Source organism: Phoca vitulina, unplaced genomic scaffold, assembly GCF_004348235.1.
Source record: "Phoca vitulina isolate PV1807 unplaced genomic scaffold, GSC_HSeal_1.0 scaffold4, whole genome shotgun sequence".
Lineage (NCBI taxonomy): Eukaryota > Metazoa > Chordata > Mammalia > Carnivora > Phocidae > Phoca > Phoca vitulina.
In genome coordinates, this window is record NW_022589707.1 from 34,350,043 (window position 1) to 34,370,271 (window position 20,229).

General features: G+C 35.0%; 1 protein-coding gene across 6 annotated transcripts in view; it reads right to left on the reverse strand.

The window, feature by feature from the left end:
* Nucleotides 1-20,229, reverse strand: part of SEPTIN7 (septin 7) — a 120,477-nt gene that overhangs the window by 33,053 nt on the left and 67,195 nt on the right. For 5 of the 6 annotated variants that reach the window (XM_032401785.1, XM_032401782.1, XM_032401783.1 and 2 more), the window contains 3 exons: nt 13,519-13,625; nt 1,598-1,698; nt 551-685 (listed from right to left, as the gene is read on the reverse strand). In XM_032401785.1, coding sequence (XP_032257676.1) covers nt 551-685; nt 1,598-1,698; nt 13,519-13,625 — 343 coding nt within the window. Of the gene's footprint in view, nt 1-550; nt 686-1,597; nt 1,699-13,518; nt 13,626-14,803; nt 15,591-20,229 lie in introns of those variants that run through there. The other variant, XM_032401786.1, reaches the window with a different exon arrangement.

Below are 20,229 nucleotides of genomic sequence, written 5' to 3' on the forward strand. Positions count from 1 at the left end.
AGATACTTACATTTAAACTCCTAATAAGTAGAAGGTTAGCACGGATGATATGAAAAATAATATGATTGTGATAGCTAAGACGAAACAAAGTCAAAGAAACTTAGTGAAGAAATAAACGGCACATAAGAACTTAGGTACTTAATTTTTTTTATAACCTTTTCCACCAGATCCATAGTAAAAACATCTTTGGAGTTTCTTAGAATATGTCTAAGCTAATTGTTATAGCTGTTCCTCATTATTTGGTAATTCAATTTGTGGCAAGAGGTCAAAAGGGGAAGCTAAACTAGCCACACTGAGACATTAAACCATGATGGAAACACTGTTTCTTATAGTGAAGCAGGTAAAAAAGCCTTATGTGTGAACTAAGAAGTAAAATTAGCTCATCTAGGACTTAAAAAGTGTTTTTTATAAGCCATTTTTATATAGAATTTGGGATTTCACAACTGGTGTAGTTAAATGTACTCCACAGAGATCTGGATTACTAAAACATGCACCCAAAGTTCAGTAATAATAAGCAAAAGCAAGTTATCAGAAGTATCAAAGTACTGACCCATGTCCTGAAGGAGCAATGAAGTATAAACAACACTGCACCCTGTTATCGGGCATCTGACGTCTGTTCACTCGAGATTCTGCATTTAGGTAGTCCTCAAATTTACTATCAATGTAGTCAATAACAGGCTGCCAGCTATAGAAAGCAGATAAATAAAATAATTAAGTTTCAATTTACATATGAATGTGAACTGATGACTGTTCAAGTAGAGTAATCAATATTTTTAAATGGGCAAAACCAATCAAACCAGTGGAAGAGATCTCAAATTTTTCTACCTATACTGATTCAAAAACAAGTATTAATTACATTGAATAAATCTTGATTCCATTATTTCTAAACTTTCCAAATCAAAGAAAATTAATTATATAGAGTCAAAGCACAACCAAATTATCATATTATTTGCACTGGTAAGTATAAGATTAAATGATACAAAAACCTCATGATGAACTTAGATTTTTTTTTTTTTATTATGTTATGTTAGTCACCATACAGTACATCATTAGTTTTTGATGTAGTGTTCCATGATTATTTAGGTGTTTTAAAAGTTGACACAGAAATTTACTTCAAAAACAATGTGGTACTCAAAGAAAAATTTAAATATTGTTTATAAGATACTAAGGTATTATTTCCAAATAGAATGTCATGAATGTTTTCTTAACTTATGACTTGGAAAAACTGAACATTTAAATTAGGTTTAAATTAGGATGTGATAGAAAATAATATATACAATAAATGGATAAAATTATAGTAGACAATGGAAAGTTTTAACTTCCTTATAATAATGAGAATTCTTGTATCTATACTGTTTTGGAATTTGTCTTCAAAATAATTCTATGACAGGTATTATCTCCATTTTATAGAAATCAGTTCCGAGAAGTTAAGCAACATTTTCAAGTAAGTGGCAAAGTTGGTAAAAGAACTCGAGTCATATCACTTAAAAGTTCAGTGACGTTTGCTAAAATGAGTAGTTTAAAAATCTTAAGCAGAAAAAGTCTAACCACCGATACTCCAAATGCAATATAAAGCAGTGACAACAACCCTTCTTACCAATTACTATTATCCACCGCATCTCCAAATCCTGGGGTATCAACTATTGTGAGCAGCAACTGAACACCACCTTCTTTGATTAAAACTTTGGATTGTTCCACCTGTAAGAGTCATTGGTACAGATATTAATACCACACATTACACCTGTGGTTTCCTACAAGGTAAGAGGCAGGGGATGAGCATTAATCAAAACCAACTGGGAAATTTTTACAAACAAAATACCCACCCCCACATTTTCTTTAGAATCAATTACTGTGAATACTAGAAGTCCTGGTTACTTGAAAGAAAAGCACATATATAAATATTGGGATTATGGCTTATAATTGACATAAAGAAGGAAAACAGGAACTGGGAAAAAGTAATAGTCACTAAAGCCATATAATATTCATATAATCTAAATGCGTATCTAATAATATAAATAATGTGCTTGAATGATTTGGTAATTCATAGAAATCAAATGCAATTAACCAGACAAGTATATCTAATGTACCATTTACAGTAAATGTTTTCCTGGACTATCTCCTTCTAGTTTGGTCCAAATCAATTACTCAAGTTAACTTATTACCATTCCCAAATCTCTCTCAGCATGGCCATAATTATTTACACTTGTGTTTATGATATGGCTAAGATCCAATTCTCTTCTCAAATATTATACTGCACATTTAGACCAAAGCAATCAGCAAAGGTGCAGGCACTGAAAAAAAAAAAAAAATCCTACTAACTCTGATTAAAATCTTTGGTTCTCTTTACAATTTGTAAAAATATTCTATTTGAGAAAGGGTATTGGACTTAAACAATGCCAACCGTTCCTCCTACAATCTAAGATTTTCTGTAACCCCAAGCTGTGTATCAGAACATATAAATCATTCATCTTGGGCACATGCTCCTGCTAGATAAAGTAAACACTGATTCAAACAGAAAAGGGGAATGCTGCCCCAGAAAAACACAAGTTTTCATTCAATGTACATTTATATCAAGGGCTAATTAAGACTACAGGCTCTACGTATACTGACAGGCTAATTTAAGAGAGAAGAATTAGACTCAAATTTTGAGTGTTAACTGCCATAAGATGGTATGAATTAAGGAATTAAGTACTATAAGACTTAAGGGAAAAATCAACATGTGAAAAGCAACTTCAACTATTTACGTTTTGGAAAGGAAAAGTGACTAATTTCTAGGTAGAAAAAGTTAGGTGTATCTTTTGGGATTACAGATATGATGTCTTTCCATTTTCCTTTGGCAATTTTTACAGAGGCTAGCATGAAGAGACTGAGGAACTAAGACTGAGATTGCTGAGCAAGAAAGTCTGTGGTAGCACTGTCCAACAGAACTTTCTGAGATGATGCAAATGTTCTGTATCTGCACTGTCCAATATAGTAGATGCTTGCCATGGTGGCTACTTAGCCCTTGAAATGTGACTACAGCAACAGAGGAGCTGAATTAACTATTTAATTTGAATCAACTTTAATTTAAATAGATACATGTGGCTTGGTGACACTGAATTGGACAGTACAGGTCTATGGCAACCGAAAGTTTTCGTTTTTTTTTTTTTAAGATTTTATTTATTTGACAGAGAGAGACACAGCGAGAGAGGGAACACAAGCAGGGGGAGTGGGAGAGGGAGAAGCAGGCTCCCCGCAGAGCGGGGAGCCCGATGCGGGGCTCGATCCCAGGACCCTGGGATCATGACCTGAGCCGAAGGCAGACACTTAACGACTGAGCCACCCAGGCGCCCCAAAAGTTATTTTGTTAAAAAAAAAAAAAAAATCTTGTTAAAATTGAAAACACTGCCTGAGATTTGGACATGTATGTCCATGGAGGGGCTTCTAATCTTTTAGACAAATAAGAGGCAAAGGTCTTATCTTTTAGACCAAAGGTCTTTATACTGCTTTAATCCTAGTGTGAACCACCAGTGGAAATTCTGAACATCCCAAATATATTTATTTATATCTACCAAATATATACAATTGGAAATCTGTTAATAAGTATTAACACAGTATTAATTCTCTGTAGATTAAAAAAGTAAATATCAATAAATAGGGTTCTTAATATTTTCTGGCCATTTTCAGTATCAATAATGGATGTGCATTGCTTAGAAGACCACTGTTTCACACCACATAGCTAAGATAATACATCTAGTCTGATACGAGGTTACTCTCATAATATGAGAAAGCAAAATGAGGAAATAATCAGACTTACCAGTGTTAGATTTTCAAAACTTAAAAATATTATGTTAAGTAAAAATTATTTAAGAAAATTTTAAAATTATATTATGTCATGTGACTTACAAAGTTTGTATTTTATAAAAATGGTTGTCCTCTAGTCAAAAGACAATCAAGTTGTCATTATATATCAACTAAAAAAATGGTCAATCTCCAACATCTCAATATATTTTGAATTTGCTTCCATTCCTTCATAAAAACAGCTTATTCATTTATGGTAACTGTCACTGAAGCAGAAATATCCAAAGTAATCATTCCATCCCTGTACCTAATAATGCTTTTAAATGACACAGCACTATATATTAGAAACTGATGCAAAATACAATTGTTCTACATGAATCATCTCCCAATTTTACTCTAAACCATTTCTGGTTCCTTATTACTAAGCAAAGCCCATTTCTATCTTCAATAATAGGTTGTATACTAATCACACCATACCATCTTAAATTTTAATATCCTTGTTTCCTTGTTTTTGTTTTTATCATCAGTTTAACAACGTAATTGTTTACGGACATAAAAAAATTAAGATATGTATTTTAAATACTTTAAAGAGTCTGTTTATAAAAGGACTTTTCTGGCCTATGAAATTCTATGTATCCATACATGGTCAAATACAAAGAAGAAGGCAACATATGGAAGAGATCCAGAAAACTTAACTGTAAACTAGTGCCATTCACAGTATCTGACTGTATCCTGTCATCTGGTTTTGCAAGTATCCTCATGGGATCCATGGAAAACAAATTAGTTCAAGTCCAGGAATTTCAAACTTTTCTTAAGAAATCTATTCCAAATGGCCACTTTCCCATGCACTTTACTTAAGCAGGTCACATCAGCATATTTTATGGCATCACTCAAAGTTCTCTAAGATTAAATGCATAATTTAATACTGAAGGAATGAATCAAGGATATTTTCAATTACGTGTTTCTCTCTGAAAAATAAAACTAAAGCCCATTATATTGTTTATGTATAATTAATTTACTGAGGCCTCTTTTGGACTCCTAGTTCCCAGAAATCCAAGACACTCTTTTTTCTAATGTTGTTCCGTTTTTCAATCTAAGAAAAAAATTAAACCTTCAGTGTTTCCATAGCTTCATTTCTTTCATTTTCAAAAGACCGTTAGAAGTTTTATAACCTAATGTTTAAGAGCTACTTGTTAAGTAGAAAGTGTTACTTAATTAACTATATTAAATTTCAAGGAGAGGGTTAAAGTTTTCTGTCAGGAGCTTACCCCTCTATCCAAACTTGTTCAGGAGGTGGCATTACAGCCAAAGCTCTGCAGGGACTTGGGACAACAGAGACTTAAACAGCCTGAGATATTCCACTTAGCTCAAAGACAAAAACTATTTTGATTATTTAATGCCTGATAATTAAATAAGTTAGATAGATATTTAAATAAATATAAGATATATAATATCTATCTTAAATACTTAAATACTTCATTATGTTCCACAAGAAACTAAGAAGCAATGACCAATAGTAGAATCGTTATGCCTAAAGATTATTTCCTTCTAATCAAGACTCTGACCTTGTTTATTAAGAAAGCTGATCCAGGGATGCCTGGGTGGTTCAGCCAGTTAAGCGTCTGCCTTTGGCTCAGGTCATGATCCAAGGGTCTGGGATCGAGTCCCGAATCGGGCTCCTTGCTCATAGGGAGCCTGCTTCTCCTTCTGCCCCTCCCCCGCTACAAATCACTACACCTCATTTCCCCTGACTCCTTACACTGAGATCGTAAGTTCCTTGTCCCTTTCATGTTCTATTAGCAACCCCCCTCCTAAACCCTTTACTTCTTTTTCCTTTCCAGCTCAGATATCTTTCTGTTCCACAAAATTCATGAACTTCAATTTGACAGGAATTTCCCTGCTATCCAATAATCCTTCTATGTGCTCACTAGTCTCATGCCTCTCTCATGCCTCTCTCATGGCTCTTCTCTACCCTACTGTCACCATGCTCAGCAAAGTACCTCATCTCTATATGAAGACAAGAGCATCCCCAATTTGTTTGAAGCAACAGTCTTTCCTTCTATTCAGTGGAATAGATCCCTTTCTTCCTAAGGATAATTTCTCAATCTATACCAGGAATCTGATTACTCCATATTAGAGTCATATTGACAACTGTTTAGACTATTTACCCTTTATTTTCAACTTCTCATCTCTTAGGGATTAACTCCCCATAGGATATAAACATTCTCAGGTCTTTTCTGGAAACAAAAACCAACCGACTCTCTCAGTACCCTACATTCAACCTCTAGGTATTCACTTTCATCACCTCCTTCATAGCCATCCCATCATCAGTGCCTCATTTACTACTCACTTCTCAAACCAGTACCATCTTGCCCTCCATTCCTACTACTTCACTATAAACTACCTTGCCAAGTAATCTATAGCACCTTACAGCAGCATACTCTCACTAAATCATATTTGCTATATCCTTCTTGTGATTGGCTTAAGAACTTTGATCATGTCTATCATCACTGTAGCCCCAAAACCTGGTGTAAGATAAACATTCAAATGTCTGTTCTATGAATGGTTCAAAAAACAATCAATATTGGACCAATATCAACAAGAGAGTTTCCTAACCGGGGTTTATATAAAGGTCTCAAGGAGTCTATAAAACATTACCTTAGGGATAGGATTCACTGCTTTCACCCTTTCTCACTTCCAAAATTTCTACACCCACTTAATCTGCAAAAGTGATTTGCAGGACTTCATAAACCAAGAAAAAAAGTTTTAAAGGGGACAATATAAGGTTGCCAACTAAGAACTTAAAAAAAAACAAAACAAAACTAACACTCTTGGGGTGCCTGGGTGGCTCAGTTGGTTGAGTGTCTGACTTGATTTCAGCTCAGGTCATGATCTCGGGGTCGTGAGATCAAGCCCTGCACTGGGCTCTGTGCTCAGCGGGGAGTCTGCTGGAGATTCTTTCTCTCCCTCTCTCTTTGTCCCTCCCCCGCTCTCACACACACTCTCTCTCAGATGAATAAATAAATCTTTAAAAAAAAATCTAACACTCTCATTTCACAAAAGAAACTGAAACGATTTAGTCTCAGAATAAAGGACAGTCTTTCCCTTGGAGATAGCTGGCAACCTTTCACGGACTTGAAATATGATTCAAAAATTTTCAAATATAACAAAATTATAAAATTTGCTCCTATACATACAACACTGTATGTAATATTTTTCTTAAAACTGTTAATCTGAGGCTCTATTTTTGAGAATGGAACATGAAGTACAACAAGTGTTCAATTCTTTCTATCACTTCATTTTTGTCAGTCTATTAACAAAAAAAATATATGAATAAAAACAGAAGTTACAGGTACTATTTCATTCACTGTGAAATATTCTGAAAGAATGAAGGATAAACAGTATCCTCTCTAAGCTTCTTTCCAGAGAGACAGGATAAAACCAGTTTTTATCAGGCTAGAAACACTGCAGAGCAGTCGTTCTCAAAGTATAGTATCCTAACTGGCAGATGCATAGTCTGGGAACTTATTAGAAACATAAATTCTCTGGGCCCTGCCTCAAGCCTATTAAATAGCAAACTCTGAGGGGAGGGGGACTCAGCAATCTGTTTTAGCAAGCGTTCCAAGTGACTGTGGTATACACTCAAGTTTGAGAAACACCTATATAAAGAACTCTAGGACTACAGTGTTGGCTCACATTTGGAGTTGTAGCACTCAGTCCTGAGGCCCAAGACAGGACATTGGGTATTAATCACAAAGGACTTCTATTTAATACTGAAAATTTCATTCAAATCAGAACCACTGATATACAGGAACCTCAGAACCATCTCCCTGTTCAGTGTAGACACCTTCCCTTTCCTTCCAAGACTGCAAATGTGAAGGAATTTCTTATGATACCAGTCTCTCTCTTTTTTTTTTATTTGACAGACACAGCAAGAGAGGGAACACAAGCAGGAGCAGTGGAAGAGGAAGCCGGCTCAATCCCAGGGCCCTGGGATCATGACCTGAACCAAAGGCAGATGCTTAACGACTGAGCCACCCAGGCGCCCCATGATACCAGTCTCTTATAAATAAATAATGCTCAGGGAGATTATGAGATCAATGAGATCACGGTCTTTATTAAAATCTCACTCCCTACCTTGCTACATCACAGGATTTTTCTTTTTGTCTTTTTTTTTTTTTCCAACAGTTTGGAAGGGTTTCAGAAAGCCTTCAGGTCAGGGAAATTGCACTTGCCTTTTGAAACTCAGGATTTTATGTTTCTCCTGGTCTGATATGTCTGGGATGAGATGTAATACTTCTGACCACCCTCCACTGAAAGAATTTATGAGCTTCCAAGAGGAGATTATCTGCTAGATTACTGAGCTTGGTGAAGAGCCAGTCAACTGTAAAAGAAAACTACCTTCTATTCTCTAAATAAACAGAATGACTCAGAACATGTTATGTTTTCTCCTAGATAAGTGAGGAAGAGAGTACACAGGATTCTTCAACTTGTTTCAAGTATATGAAGGAATACCTCTATGGTACAGTCAGGAAAGAGTACTTCTCTGCGATTCTAGTCAGAATGAATCCGGTTCTCAGATGTTATAGGTCTTAACTTTTGGTAAAAAGAGGAGATTTAAGAGTGATAACTCAGGCCTTTGTCTTAAAAATCTTACTAGAGATACTATCAAGCCCTAATTAATTACTCCTTTGTTTAAAAAAAAAAAGGGGGAGAGTTGGGAAGATACTCACAATTGAAGAGAACACTATTGAAATGTTACCTTAAAAGAAGGTTGAGTTTAAACAGGATTATTTGGGAGACAAGCAAATGTAAAAACAATTCTAACAAACTGAGAGCCTCTCCCATCGTCTTTAACAGATGCTAGCCTGAGAGAAATTATCTTCAATGTCTGAAATGTAAGGGGCAATTATCTAGATAAGGAATTCCTCCAAATCAAGGAGAAAAAGATAAGAAATATTAAGATGATCAAAATACTTCAATGAAATCTGAATAGTTAATGTGTATGAAAGACATGTTCAACCTCATAAGAAATCAAAGAAAATTAATTGAAACAATAAAATACCTTTATACTTAATTTACACAGACATACAACAGAAACGAGTGTCCAGGTCCACTAAAAGAATGTATAAAAATATTCATAGTGGTAAAAAAATGAAAACCCAAATGCTTATCTACAACAGAATATAATTTATGATATAATCATACCATGGAATATTATACAACAATGAAGAAGAACTATAGCTACATAGCACAAATACCACATAATATTCAGTGAAAGAAATCAGACACAAAAAAGTATGTATCTAAATGAAGTTCAAGAAAGGCAAAATTAATCTATAGAGACAGAAGTCAGAAAGCTATTTATATTTGGAGTTCGGTGTAATATTGACTGAGAGGAGGCACAAAGAAACCTTCCAGGGTGCTAGAAATGTACTACAGTATCTGAATCTGTGTGATAATTACCTGGATATATGAATATATATACAAAAGTTCATCAAGCTTTATGCTAAAATTTGTGCCCTTTTAGTATAAAACTACAAAATAATTTAAAAATTTTGCTCAAGAAAAAATAGAATAAAACTTATTTTAAAAAAGCTGTCAAAGTTAAAACTTCAAAAAATCTCAAATTTAAAATTATTTCACTTATTCTAAACAGTGATTTACAAAACTTCACAAAGAAAATAAAAACCTTCAAAGATCATCAAATTTTAAAATATCCCAACTAAATGCTAAGTCTTACATATTTTTAGAACTGTTTGTTCAATCATTCAACAAATACTGGATGCTAATATGTAACAGATGCACTTCTAAGAACTGAATTTAAGCAGTGAATAAAATGAAGTTCCTGCCTTCACAGAGCTTACAAATTTAGAGCCAGGGTAGGGACTGGAAGGAGATTATAAGGTGGCCAGGCAAGGCCTCACTGAGAAATTAACTTTTAAGCGGAGAATTAATGAAAATTAGGGAGCAAGCCATGAGGAAATCTCAGGGAAGAACACTGCAGGTAGAAAAACAAGAAGTGGAAAGGCCCTGAAGTAGGACTGGCCTATTCAAAGAACAGCAAGGAAGTTGGTTTAGTCAGAGGAGAATAAGCCAAAATCGGAAAAGTGTAGGAAACACGTTATAGAGAGGGATGGGGGCAAGTCTTATAGGGTCTCCTAGATATTATAAGGACTTTGGCCTTGCTCTGAGACTGTAAAAGAAGACTCTCACTGCTTTGTTAAAAAGATTGGGATGGTGGCCAAGGATCATGTCAGAGAGACGAATTAGGAGGTTATTGTAATAATCTAGGCAGAGAGATGATGGAGTCCTGCATATGAGCAGTACAAGAAAGGAGGATTCTGGATATATTGTGAAAGTAGAGGTAACAGGATTTGTTGATGGACTGCCTGTGGATTTAGAAAAAGGGAGTTAAGGATGGCTCCAAGTTTTTTGGTCTGAGCAACTGGTTTAGGGTAGACAGTACCATATAGTCTATCAGTGTTTTTAATAAATTTGTTTGGCAAATTTATTTTTGGCATAAGGACTTCTGGGGGACAGATTTTTGTTGAACTGACCTAGAACCAATTCTTAATATAAATCTTATTCCTCATAAATACTTTTTATCTTTTGGTATTTATATTTTCTTTTCTGAAAGGCATTAAAAAAATTATAAAAGTATGTTCACTGTATAAAATTGAGAAGATAAAAGGAAAAATATTCAGTCTCACAATATGGAGAATCACTGATGATAATATGATAATGAATCCTATTTAATATCCTTTTTACAACATGTGGACCCTGACAGAACACACACTGTTGTAACTACATTACAAGCAATCTCTCATTATTTAAGCAAATACTTTGCTACAGAGTATGACAGGTTAGATTTCTATATGTTGAATTCCTAAAATTGCAAGTGTTGATACTTTCATGTGTTCAGGCAATGATAAAAATCACTGCATGGATGAATTAAGAAAGCTAGAATATTGTTTTTTTGTCTTTATTAAGCAAAGTAAAATTAAACATGGTAAGGTACAAAATTTTCATGAGTTAATTTGCTTCCTTCCATCATCCACCCAGCAGTAGTTTATTGGAATTTCAGGTTTAATATTTAAAGGGAAGTCCTTACCCTTGAGTCCAGACTGCAAATTCAAACCTAACAAGCAATAGCAAACACCATGTATGTACTATTTGAGATTTAAAAAGTAAAACAAAAAAAATCCCTTCCTGTAAGTATCCCTTACTAGTCAGCATTAGCTGAATCAGCCCCTTATTGCTTATAGAGGGATTTTTTATGTTATTTTAACTATTTTCACATATTAATAACTATGATGAAGAGATGACTTCACTGATCAAATCATTTTGTCCTCATTTTGTCTAAATTGCCTAGGTGGGAAACTATCTCCGTTTGTAGGATTTTTAAAGGAAAAGGTTAAAAAAAAAAAAAAGAAAACCAAAAACCTGTTGGATGAAACATTATTAAAAAGGGACATGCAGTAAAGGAAAGCTAATCCACCTATTAAGAACTGGTTAACCTATGAAACTAGCTTATATTAAATATCAACAGTATAGAGACAGCATAATTTGATAGAATATACACTAAACCAGACCACTTAGATTTGTATCCAGTTCTGTCACTCTAACTACGTGATCTCAGGGATATGACCGTGTCCGTACCTCAATTTCCACATATGTAAAATGGCGGTAATAGTACCACTTACCTCATAAAGTTGTTCTAAGAATTAAATAAGTTAATGCACGTAAACTGCTTGGAATAGTACCTGGAAGATGCTAATGACTTACTAATGCAAGCCTGGAGTTACACTATATGCCAGAACTACAAAGAGGACTCAGAAAATTTTCTCACCAGCAGTAATTACCAAGAACACTACTGGCAGGTACATGACCATTAAGATCTAACATATTTTAGACTAAATATTCTTTTTTTTTTTTAGATTTTATTTATTTGAGAGAGAGAGCATGAGTAGGGTAAAGGGCAGAGGGAGAAGCAGACTCCCCGCTGAGCAGGGAGCCCAACACAGGGCTCGATCCTGGGACTCCAGGATCGTGGCCTGACCTAAAGGCAGATGCTTAACCAACTGAGTCACCCAGGTGCCCCTAGACTAAATATTCTTGAACTTGGGAATCTATACTGTGGGATTTCTTTAACATTTCTACATACATAGTTTACTTATCTTGAATTTAAATACCTAAATTAAAAAATTAAAAGTTCCTCTTCTTGCTTAGGGTTAAAATATCCAACACTGATCACGAAATAAATAAGCAATGTAGTGTCAAGGTTTTAGAATACATTTTTGCAAGTAATTTGAAATTTCAAGCTCTATGAAGGATACAAAAAAATTCCTAAAACAGAGAAAACTTTAAAAAAAAGAAAAAATACTCACTTGACAAAATTACTTCTTTAAGAATTTAATTACTAAACTGCACCTTGCAGTTTGATATGAGTTTCTGCCCAGAATTTCCAGACTTTCCTTCCACCTTGTACACTAGAATAATCACTACCAATCCTTCAAATCCACCTCCAGCCTGAATAAAGCCTGCTCCAGCGAGAACTATTCACTCCCTTCCTCTCTGCTTATGTGCTATGTATTACTACTGCACCAATCTACTAACAATTTTTCAATTAATAGTTTAGAGGAGTGCTGTCTAACAAAAATGTAATGTGAGCCACATAAGTAATTTAAAACTTTTCAGTAGCCACTTTAAAAAGTAATAAAAGGTGAAATTAATGTATTTTATTTAATACAATATAACCAAAATATTATCACTGCGAAGTGTAATCAATATAAAAAATTAGTAATAAGATCTTTTATATTCTTTTTTACATACTAAATTGTCAAAATCTGGGATGTATTTTATATTTGCATAACATCTCCATTTGGACCACCCACATTTTAAGAGCTTAACAGACACATGTGGCTACTGGCTACTGTATTAAACAGTGCAGATCTGGAGCCTAGAGCATTCTAGGCTCATATGAAGTGTGGTCTATGGGTCAGCAGCATCAGCATCACCTAAAATTTTTCAGGAATGCAGAATCTCAGCCCATCTCAGATTAAACTAACTAAAACAGGAACTAAATTTAACAAGCTGATCTGAACACACATTAAAGACTGAAAAGTACTAAATTAGACTACACATAGCTTGGGAGCCTTAACGAATTCCAACTGCCATTCATCTATCATATGGGACTATGCCACTGAGTATATAGAACACTGTATTTAAATTAATTAATAAATTAAATTAATGGCTTTTCTGCAAATCATGTTTTCTCTACACTGTCCATTACTGCATTCTCCAACAGTGGAAATACATCTGTACTACCCAAAATGGTAGCCATTGGCCACATATGTCTATTGAGCACTTGAAATGTGACTGGTGTAACTGAGAAACTAAATTTTAAATTTTATTTGCTTTTAACTTATTCAAACTTAATAGCTAAATATGGCAAGTAGCTACCATGTTGGACAGTATAACTCTAGGGGTATTATTTATTACATATAATCTCTAAGAGGGTCCTAGGGACAAATTTAGAAGGTTCTAGTCAAGATAATTCCTCTAATTACCTGTGCTCACCCTCTCTCTTTTTAACATCAATCAGGTTTACCATTTTATATCGGATGAGACCAAATACAAAACCTATCTCCAGGGAAGCATAATAAAAGTATTAGCATGTGTTTTGTGTGAACATTACCCCAGCTTATCATCAATTAACAATACTAATGTACATACCTGTACAGTCTTTTTTATTCTATGGGATGGACCTGGATACTCTGGAGAATACAAATCTGTGAGGAATAAGGAGTTGATTAATGTTGACTTCCCGAGTCCAGATTCACCTAAAAGAAATGGGGGAGGAAAAATGTGTTAAACTCGGCCACTTTATCAATCTTAAATATTCAACCAATACCATAATCAAACTTGCTTTATACAAGTAATTCTTGATGGAACAAAGAAGTGACATTAGAAAACATACTATAAAGACTCCCTATTAGAAGAAGTTCTTTGGGGCGCCTGGGTGGCTCAGTTGGTTAAGCGACTGCCTTCGGCTCAGGTCAGGATCCTGGAGTCCTGGGATCGAGTCCCATGGGGCTCCCTGCTCAGCTGGGGGTCTGCTTCTCCCTCTGACCCTCTTCCCTCTCGTGCTGTCTCTCATTCTCTCTCTCTCAAATAAATAAATAAAATCTTTAAAAAAAAAAAAAAAGAGTAAGTTCTTTGTCCTCATTTTCTTATAAAATTAGACTTATGCTTCCAAGGAATCTTTTTAGCTTTTTAACTCTACAATCTGTGCTCTTTAAAAGTAATGTATCTAATTCTAGATACATCTAGATAAAAGTATTGTATCTAAAATCTAATACAATAGTCTCCATTTTTAACAGTAATGTATTCCTAGAGACCAAAGTTAGTTATGAAAGAAAACACCCAAGTTTGGATTATATATTGCTACTTCAGTGAAATAAAACATAGAAGTTAGGTGTAAACATTTATTATAGTCAATAATTAATGAATGACCAAAAAAAAGAAATCATACAACTATAAAAAGCAGAAATCTGCTGATAAAAGAAGAAAAATTAATCACAATGCATCTCAGTATAAAAGTGAACCACAAACAAAGTACTTCCAATTTATTCACCCACGTATCAATCAGCTTAAGTATAAAGGGTACCTTTCCATAAACCAAATTCCAAAAACATCAGAGGTAATTACTTTTTATGGTGCTTCTGATTAAGGTAAGAGGTAGGAATGGAAGAAGGTAGAACACAATTTCCACTAAGATGCACATACTCTTCTTTAACCCTCTATGTCAAGTTTAGTACAACATACCAAATATATAATTTTTACCAAAATATAAATAGCCTCAAGATATACATAATATAAAGCTAAATAAATTAAAAATCTTAACTATAATTATCAATTAATATAGCACAGGATTAAAGAATCTAGTTATTGTTAATAGTTCAGTTGGTTTAATAGGTACCTCTAGCCTAAATAACTGATGTCACAATATTAACATTACCATTTCTGTCTAGGTTGAGTTCTTTCTCTTTATATTGGCTCTCAAGAAAGTTAAGATCCATACTAGGTCGTCATGGCTTACCCCTTTGAATGAGGGGCTGTCACTTTTTTCTAGATGTAAAAATTCCAGAAATTTCTAGGACAAAGGAAAATAAATTATAGGTTCTTCATACCTACTTCTTTCTTAACTCTTATGTACTGAATAAAGGAGTAAAGACTGGAATAAAACCCAAGCCTGTGGGGATAATCAGAAATACCTAGGCCTTGCAGACACTGCTGCCCTAGACCCACCCTGCTATCTAGCCACGGTCAACCCCACCATGTTCTTCGACATTGTTGTGGGCTGCATCTCCTCCAGGCTGTTTGCAGACAAAGTTCCAAAGACAGCAGAGAACTTTCATGGCCTGAGCACTGGGAAGAAAGGATTTGGTTCTAAAGGTCCCTGCTTTCACAGGATTATTTCAGGATTTATGTGCCAGGGTGGTGACTTCATATGCCATATAGCACTGGCAGGAAGTCCATTTACAGGGAGATATCTGATGATGAGAATTTCATCCTGAAGCACAGGGTCTGGCGTCTTGTCCATGGCAAATGCTGGAACCAACACAAATGCTTCCCAGTTTTTCATCCACACTGCCAACACTGAGTGGCTGAATAGCATGCGTGTGGTCTTTGGCCAGGTAAAAGAGGGCATGAATACTATGGAAGCCATGGAGTGCTTTGGGTCCAGGAATGGCAAGACCAGCAAGATCACCATTGCTGACTGTGGACAAATCTAATAAATTTGACTTGTGTTTTATTTAAAAAAAAAAAGAGAGAGAGAGAGAGAAGAAAAAGATCTACAATATTTTCATTTAGAAGCATAAATGAAAAATTTGAGTATCTGTAAAAGTATTTTGGGATGTCAAATGTAAAAGTACACTAAATTCAAAAATTAACACTGTACTGACTAAAAGTATGTTTAGAGACCTTATTTTATTTAACTTTTTTTTTTTTTTTTTTTTTGTGGTATAGGGTAGAAGAACAAGAGAAAGCAGGACAAAATGAAAGGTATGACAAAGGGGAAAAAAGCCTGAAAGGCAACACATCAAAATGTTAATAGTGGTTACTACAGAGTAGAATTGTAGGTAAGATTTTTTTTTTCCTTAGCTTTCTACATTTATGTGTGCTCTGAATTTCCTTCACTAACTTTATTTTATTTTTATAATTTAAAAAGCATTCTTGAGTGACATCAGCAAAATGACTAAGAAGTTCCAAGCCCTCACAGAAACATCAAAAACGACTAGAAACTGGCTGAATTAACCTTATAGGAGCTCTGGAAAAAGTCAAAGATTTACAGCACCAAACAAATGCCCAGTCAAGAAAATGCCATGAACAACAAAGTTCAGGTCATTTTCATTCGTTCTTGCCCTATTCTCTATATGGTATGTCTGGGACTCAAGGAGACAGCAACCCAGTTCCATATTCTTCCCTCAAACCAGACAGAATAGGGCTGACTTTACTTAAAACATTCTAACTTCTCTAGGATCTGCCAGAAGGACTGGTCTGTCTTGTCTAACTGGGATTTTTTTTTTTTTTTTTTAAGATTTTATTTATTTGACAGGAGAAACACAGCGAGAAAGGGAACACAAGCAGGGAGAGTGGGAGAGGGAGAAGCAGGCTTCCCGCCGAGCAGAGAGCCCAATGTGGGGCTTGATCCCAGGACCCTGAGACCACGACCTGAGCCAAAGGCAGATGCTTAACGACTGAGCCAACCAGGCGCCCCTTGTCTAACTGGGATTTTAGGTGGAAGAAGCACTGAACAGCAATGGTGAAAGCTGAAGGGGAACTAGAAACCCACAGATGCCTGGAGAAGAAAATTATGAGTGGATAGATATACCGTAGACACCTGAGGCCCTAAGGAGAAGCTCAAGTGAGACCCTTTGGAGAATTAAGACATTCAAAACCAGCCATGTACACAGGGGGAACTGAGAAATTCACACACAGACCCAGGCCAAACTTTCACTGCAGGCTGATCTCTAGGCTCATAACATACCCAGCTAATCATCAGATGACTGCCCTGACATTTGGCAGTCTGCAAAGATGGGAAAGGTGACTGTTTTTCCAAATGCACATTTTTCAACAAAAAAATCACAAAGCATGCCAAGAAACAGGAAAACAAAGCCCATAGAAAGGAACAAAACAAATTCCCAAAAACCATCCCTGAAGCAGTACAAATATTGGATTTACCTAGATGAGGACTTTAAAATACCTGTCTTAAATATATTCAAAGAGCTAAAGGAAAAAAAGGACAAAGAAGTACTGGAAATCAGGAAAACAATGTAACACAAGAATATCAAGAAATTGTAAAAAGGAATGAAACAAAATTCTGGAGATGAAAAATACAATTGAATTGAGAAATTTGCCAAAGAGGTTCAACAGCAGAACTGAGCAAGCTGAAGAAAGAATCCATAAACTTGAGGACAGGACCTTTAAAATTATTGAGTCTACGGATCAGAAAGAAAAAAGAATATAAACACAGCCTAAGGGATTTGTGGGACACCAGCAACTGGACCAGTATATACATTATGGGAGTTTCAGAAAAAGAAGAATGAGAAAGGATCAAAGAGATTAAAGAGAAAAAAATTTTTCCAAATTTGATGAAAAGACATAAAACTAAAATCCAAGAATCTCAACAAACTCCTAGCAGGATAAACCCATGGTGACCCACACCAAGACACAAACTGAAGAAAGACAAAGAAAAGAGAGAATTCTGAAAGTAGCAAGAGAAAAGCAACATAACACATAGAAGGAATCCTCAATAAGATTTCAACCAATTTCTCAGCAGAAAACTTGGAGGCCTGATGGCAGTGTGATGATACAACTGTCAAATGAGAATTCTGTATCTGGCAAAACTGTGCTTAGAAACTGAAGTAGAAATTAAAATACTCCCAGATAAACAAAAACTAAGAAGATTCATTATCACTACACATGCTCTATAAGAAATGCTGAAGGGGCACCTGGGTGGCTCAGTTGGTTGAGCGACTGCCTTCGGCTCAGGTCATGATCCTGGAGTCCCTGGATCGAGTCCCGCATCGGGCTCCCTGCCGAGCAGGGAGCCTGCTTCTCCCTCTGACCCTCCCCCCTCTCACGTGCTCTCTCTCTCTCATTCTCTCTGTCTCAAATAAATAAATAAAATCTATAAAAAAAAAAAAAAAAAAAAAGAAATGCTGAAGGGATTACTTCAGGTAGAAAGGAAAGGACCCTAGACAGTAACTCAAAGCCATGTGAAAATATAAAGATCTCCAGTAAAGGTAAATACATGAACAAATATACAAATCAGTATTATTTTAATTTTGGTTTGTTAACTCCATTTTATATTTTCTGTAAGATTTAAAAAAACAAATGAATAACAAATAGTTATAAATCTGTTAATGAGTACAAAATGTTTAAAGACAGTTTGTGACATCAATAATAAAAAGTGGGGGAGGGGCTATCTATGAATAGTTTATGTATGCAATTAAAGTTAGGTTGGTATAAATTCAAATTAGATTACTATAACTTAGGATGTTATATGTAATCTCTATAACCACAAAGAAAATATCTAAATAATATACAGAAAAAGAAAAGGAGAAAGGGAATCAAAATGTGACACTACAAAAAAATCAACTGAACACAAAAGAAGGTAGTAAAGGAGGAAATGGATATACAAAAGCTTAAGACATACAGAAAATAATAAAATGACTAAAGTAAGTTCTTCATTATCAGTAATTACATGTAGGTAGATTAAACTCCCCAAAGGCAGACTGCCAGAACTACTAAAAAAAAACATGATCAAATTGTATGCTACCTAGAAGACACACACACAGGTTGAAAGTAAAAGGATAAAAAATATTTTCCGTGCAAGTAGTAACCAAAAAAAGGTGAGATGGCTATACTATTATCAGACAAAACAGACTTAAGTCAAAAACTGCTACAAAAAAAAGATATTCTATATAGATAAAAAGGTATTCATGAAGTAAACATTAGAATTATATACATATATACACCAAACACCAAAGCTCCAAAATATATGAAGCAAACTGACAGAATTGAGGGGGAAAATAGACGGTTTACAATAATAGTTGGAGACTTCAATACTCCACTTTCAATAATGGATAGAAGAACCAGACAGAAGGTAAACAAGAGAACTTGAACAACACTATAAAACAGACAAAACACTACATCCAACATCAGAACACATTTTTCTCAAGTGCACATGAAGCACGTTCTAAAACTGACCATAAAACAAACAAGTCATAATCAAAAACCTCCTCAAAAAAGAAAAGTCCTTAGACCAGATGGCATTATCAGTGAACCATACCATACATTTATATCATAATTAACACCAATCTTCCTTAAATGCTTCTAAGAAACTGAAGAGAGAACATTTACGAACTCATTCTATTAGGTCAGCATTACCCTGATACCAAAGCCAGACAAAAACACAAGAAAATTATAATCTAACATCCCTGATGAATACTGATGCAAATATCCTCAAAAAGTATTAACAAACATAATTCAGGCACCTGGGTGGCTCAGTCGGTTAAGTGTCTGCCTTCAGCTCAGGTCATAGTCCCAGGGTTCTGGGATCAAGCCCCATGTTGGGCTCCCTGCTCAGCGGGAAGCCTCTCCCTTTGCCTGCCACTCCCCCTGCTTGTGCTCTTCCCCCTCCACCATCAAATAAATAAATAAAATCTTTAAAAAAAACACAAAACATAATTCAATAGCAAACATTATTAGAAGAATTATACACCATGACAAAGTCGGACTTATTCCTGGAATGCAAGGATAGTTCAACATTCAAAAATCAATATAATATACCACATTAATCTAATGAAGGGGGAAAAAAGCACATGATCATCTCAAGTGATGCAGAAATACCTCTGACAAAATTCAACACCCTATCATAATAAAAAAAAATTCTATAAACTACAGTAAGAAGGAAACAACCTCACTATAATAAAGACCATATTTAAAAAAACCACAGCTAACACCATAGTCAATAGTAAAAGACTGAAGGTTTTTCCTCTAAGATCAGGAACAAGACAAAGACGTCCATCTTCAACTCTTCCATTCAACACAGTTGTCAGAGCAATTTGGCAAGAAAAAAAAAAACACCCAAATTGGAAAGGAAGAAGTAAAACTATCTCTGTTCACAGATGATACAATCTTATAGGTAGAAAACCCTAAAGATTCCACAAAAATACTGTTAGAGCTAATAAATGAATTGAGCAAAGCTGCAGGATACAAAATCAATACACAAAAACCATTTGCATTTCTATACATAAACAATGAACAATACCAAAAGGAAATTAAGAAGACAATTCTATTTACAACAGTATGAAAAAGAATAAAGTACTTATTAATAAACCTAACCAAGGAGGCTAATGACTTGTACACTGAAAC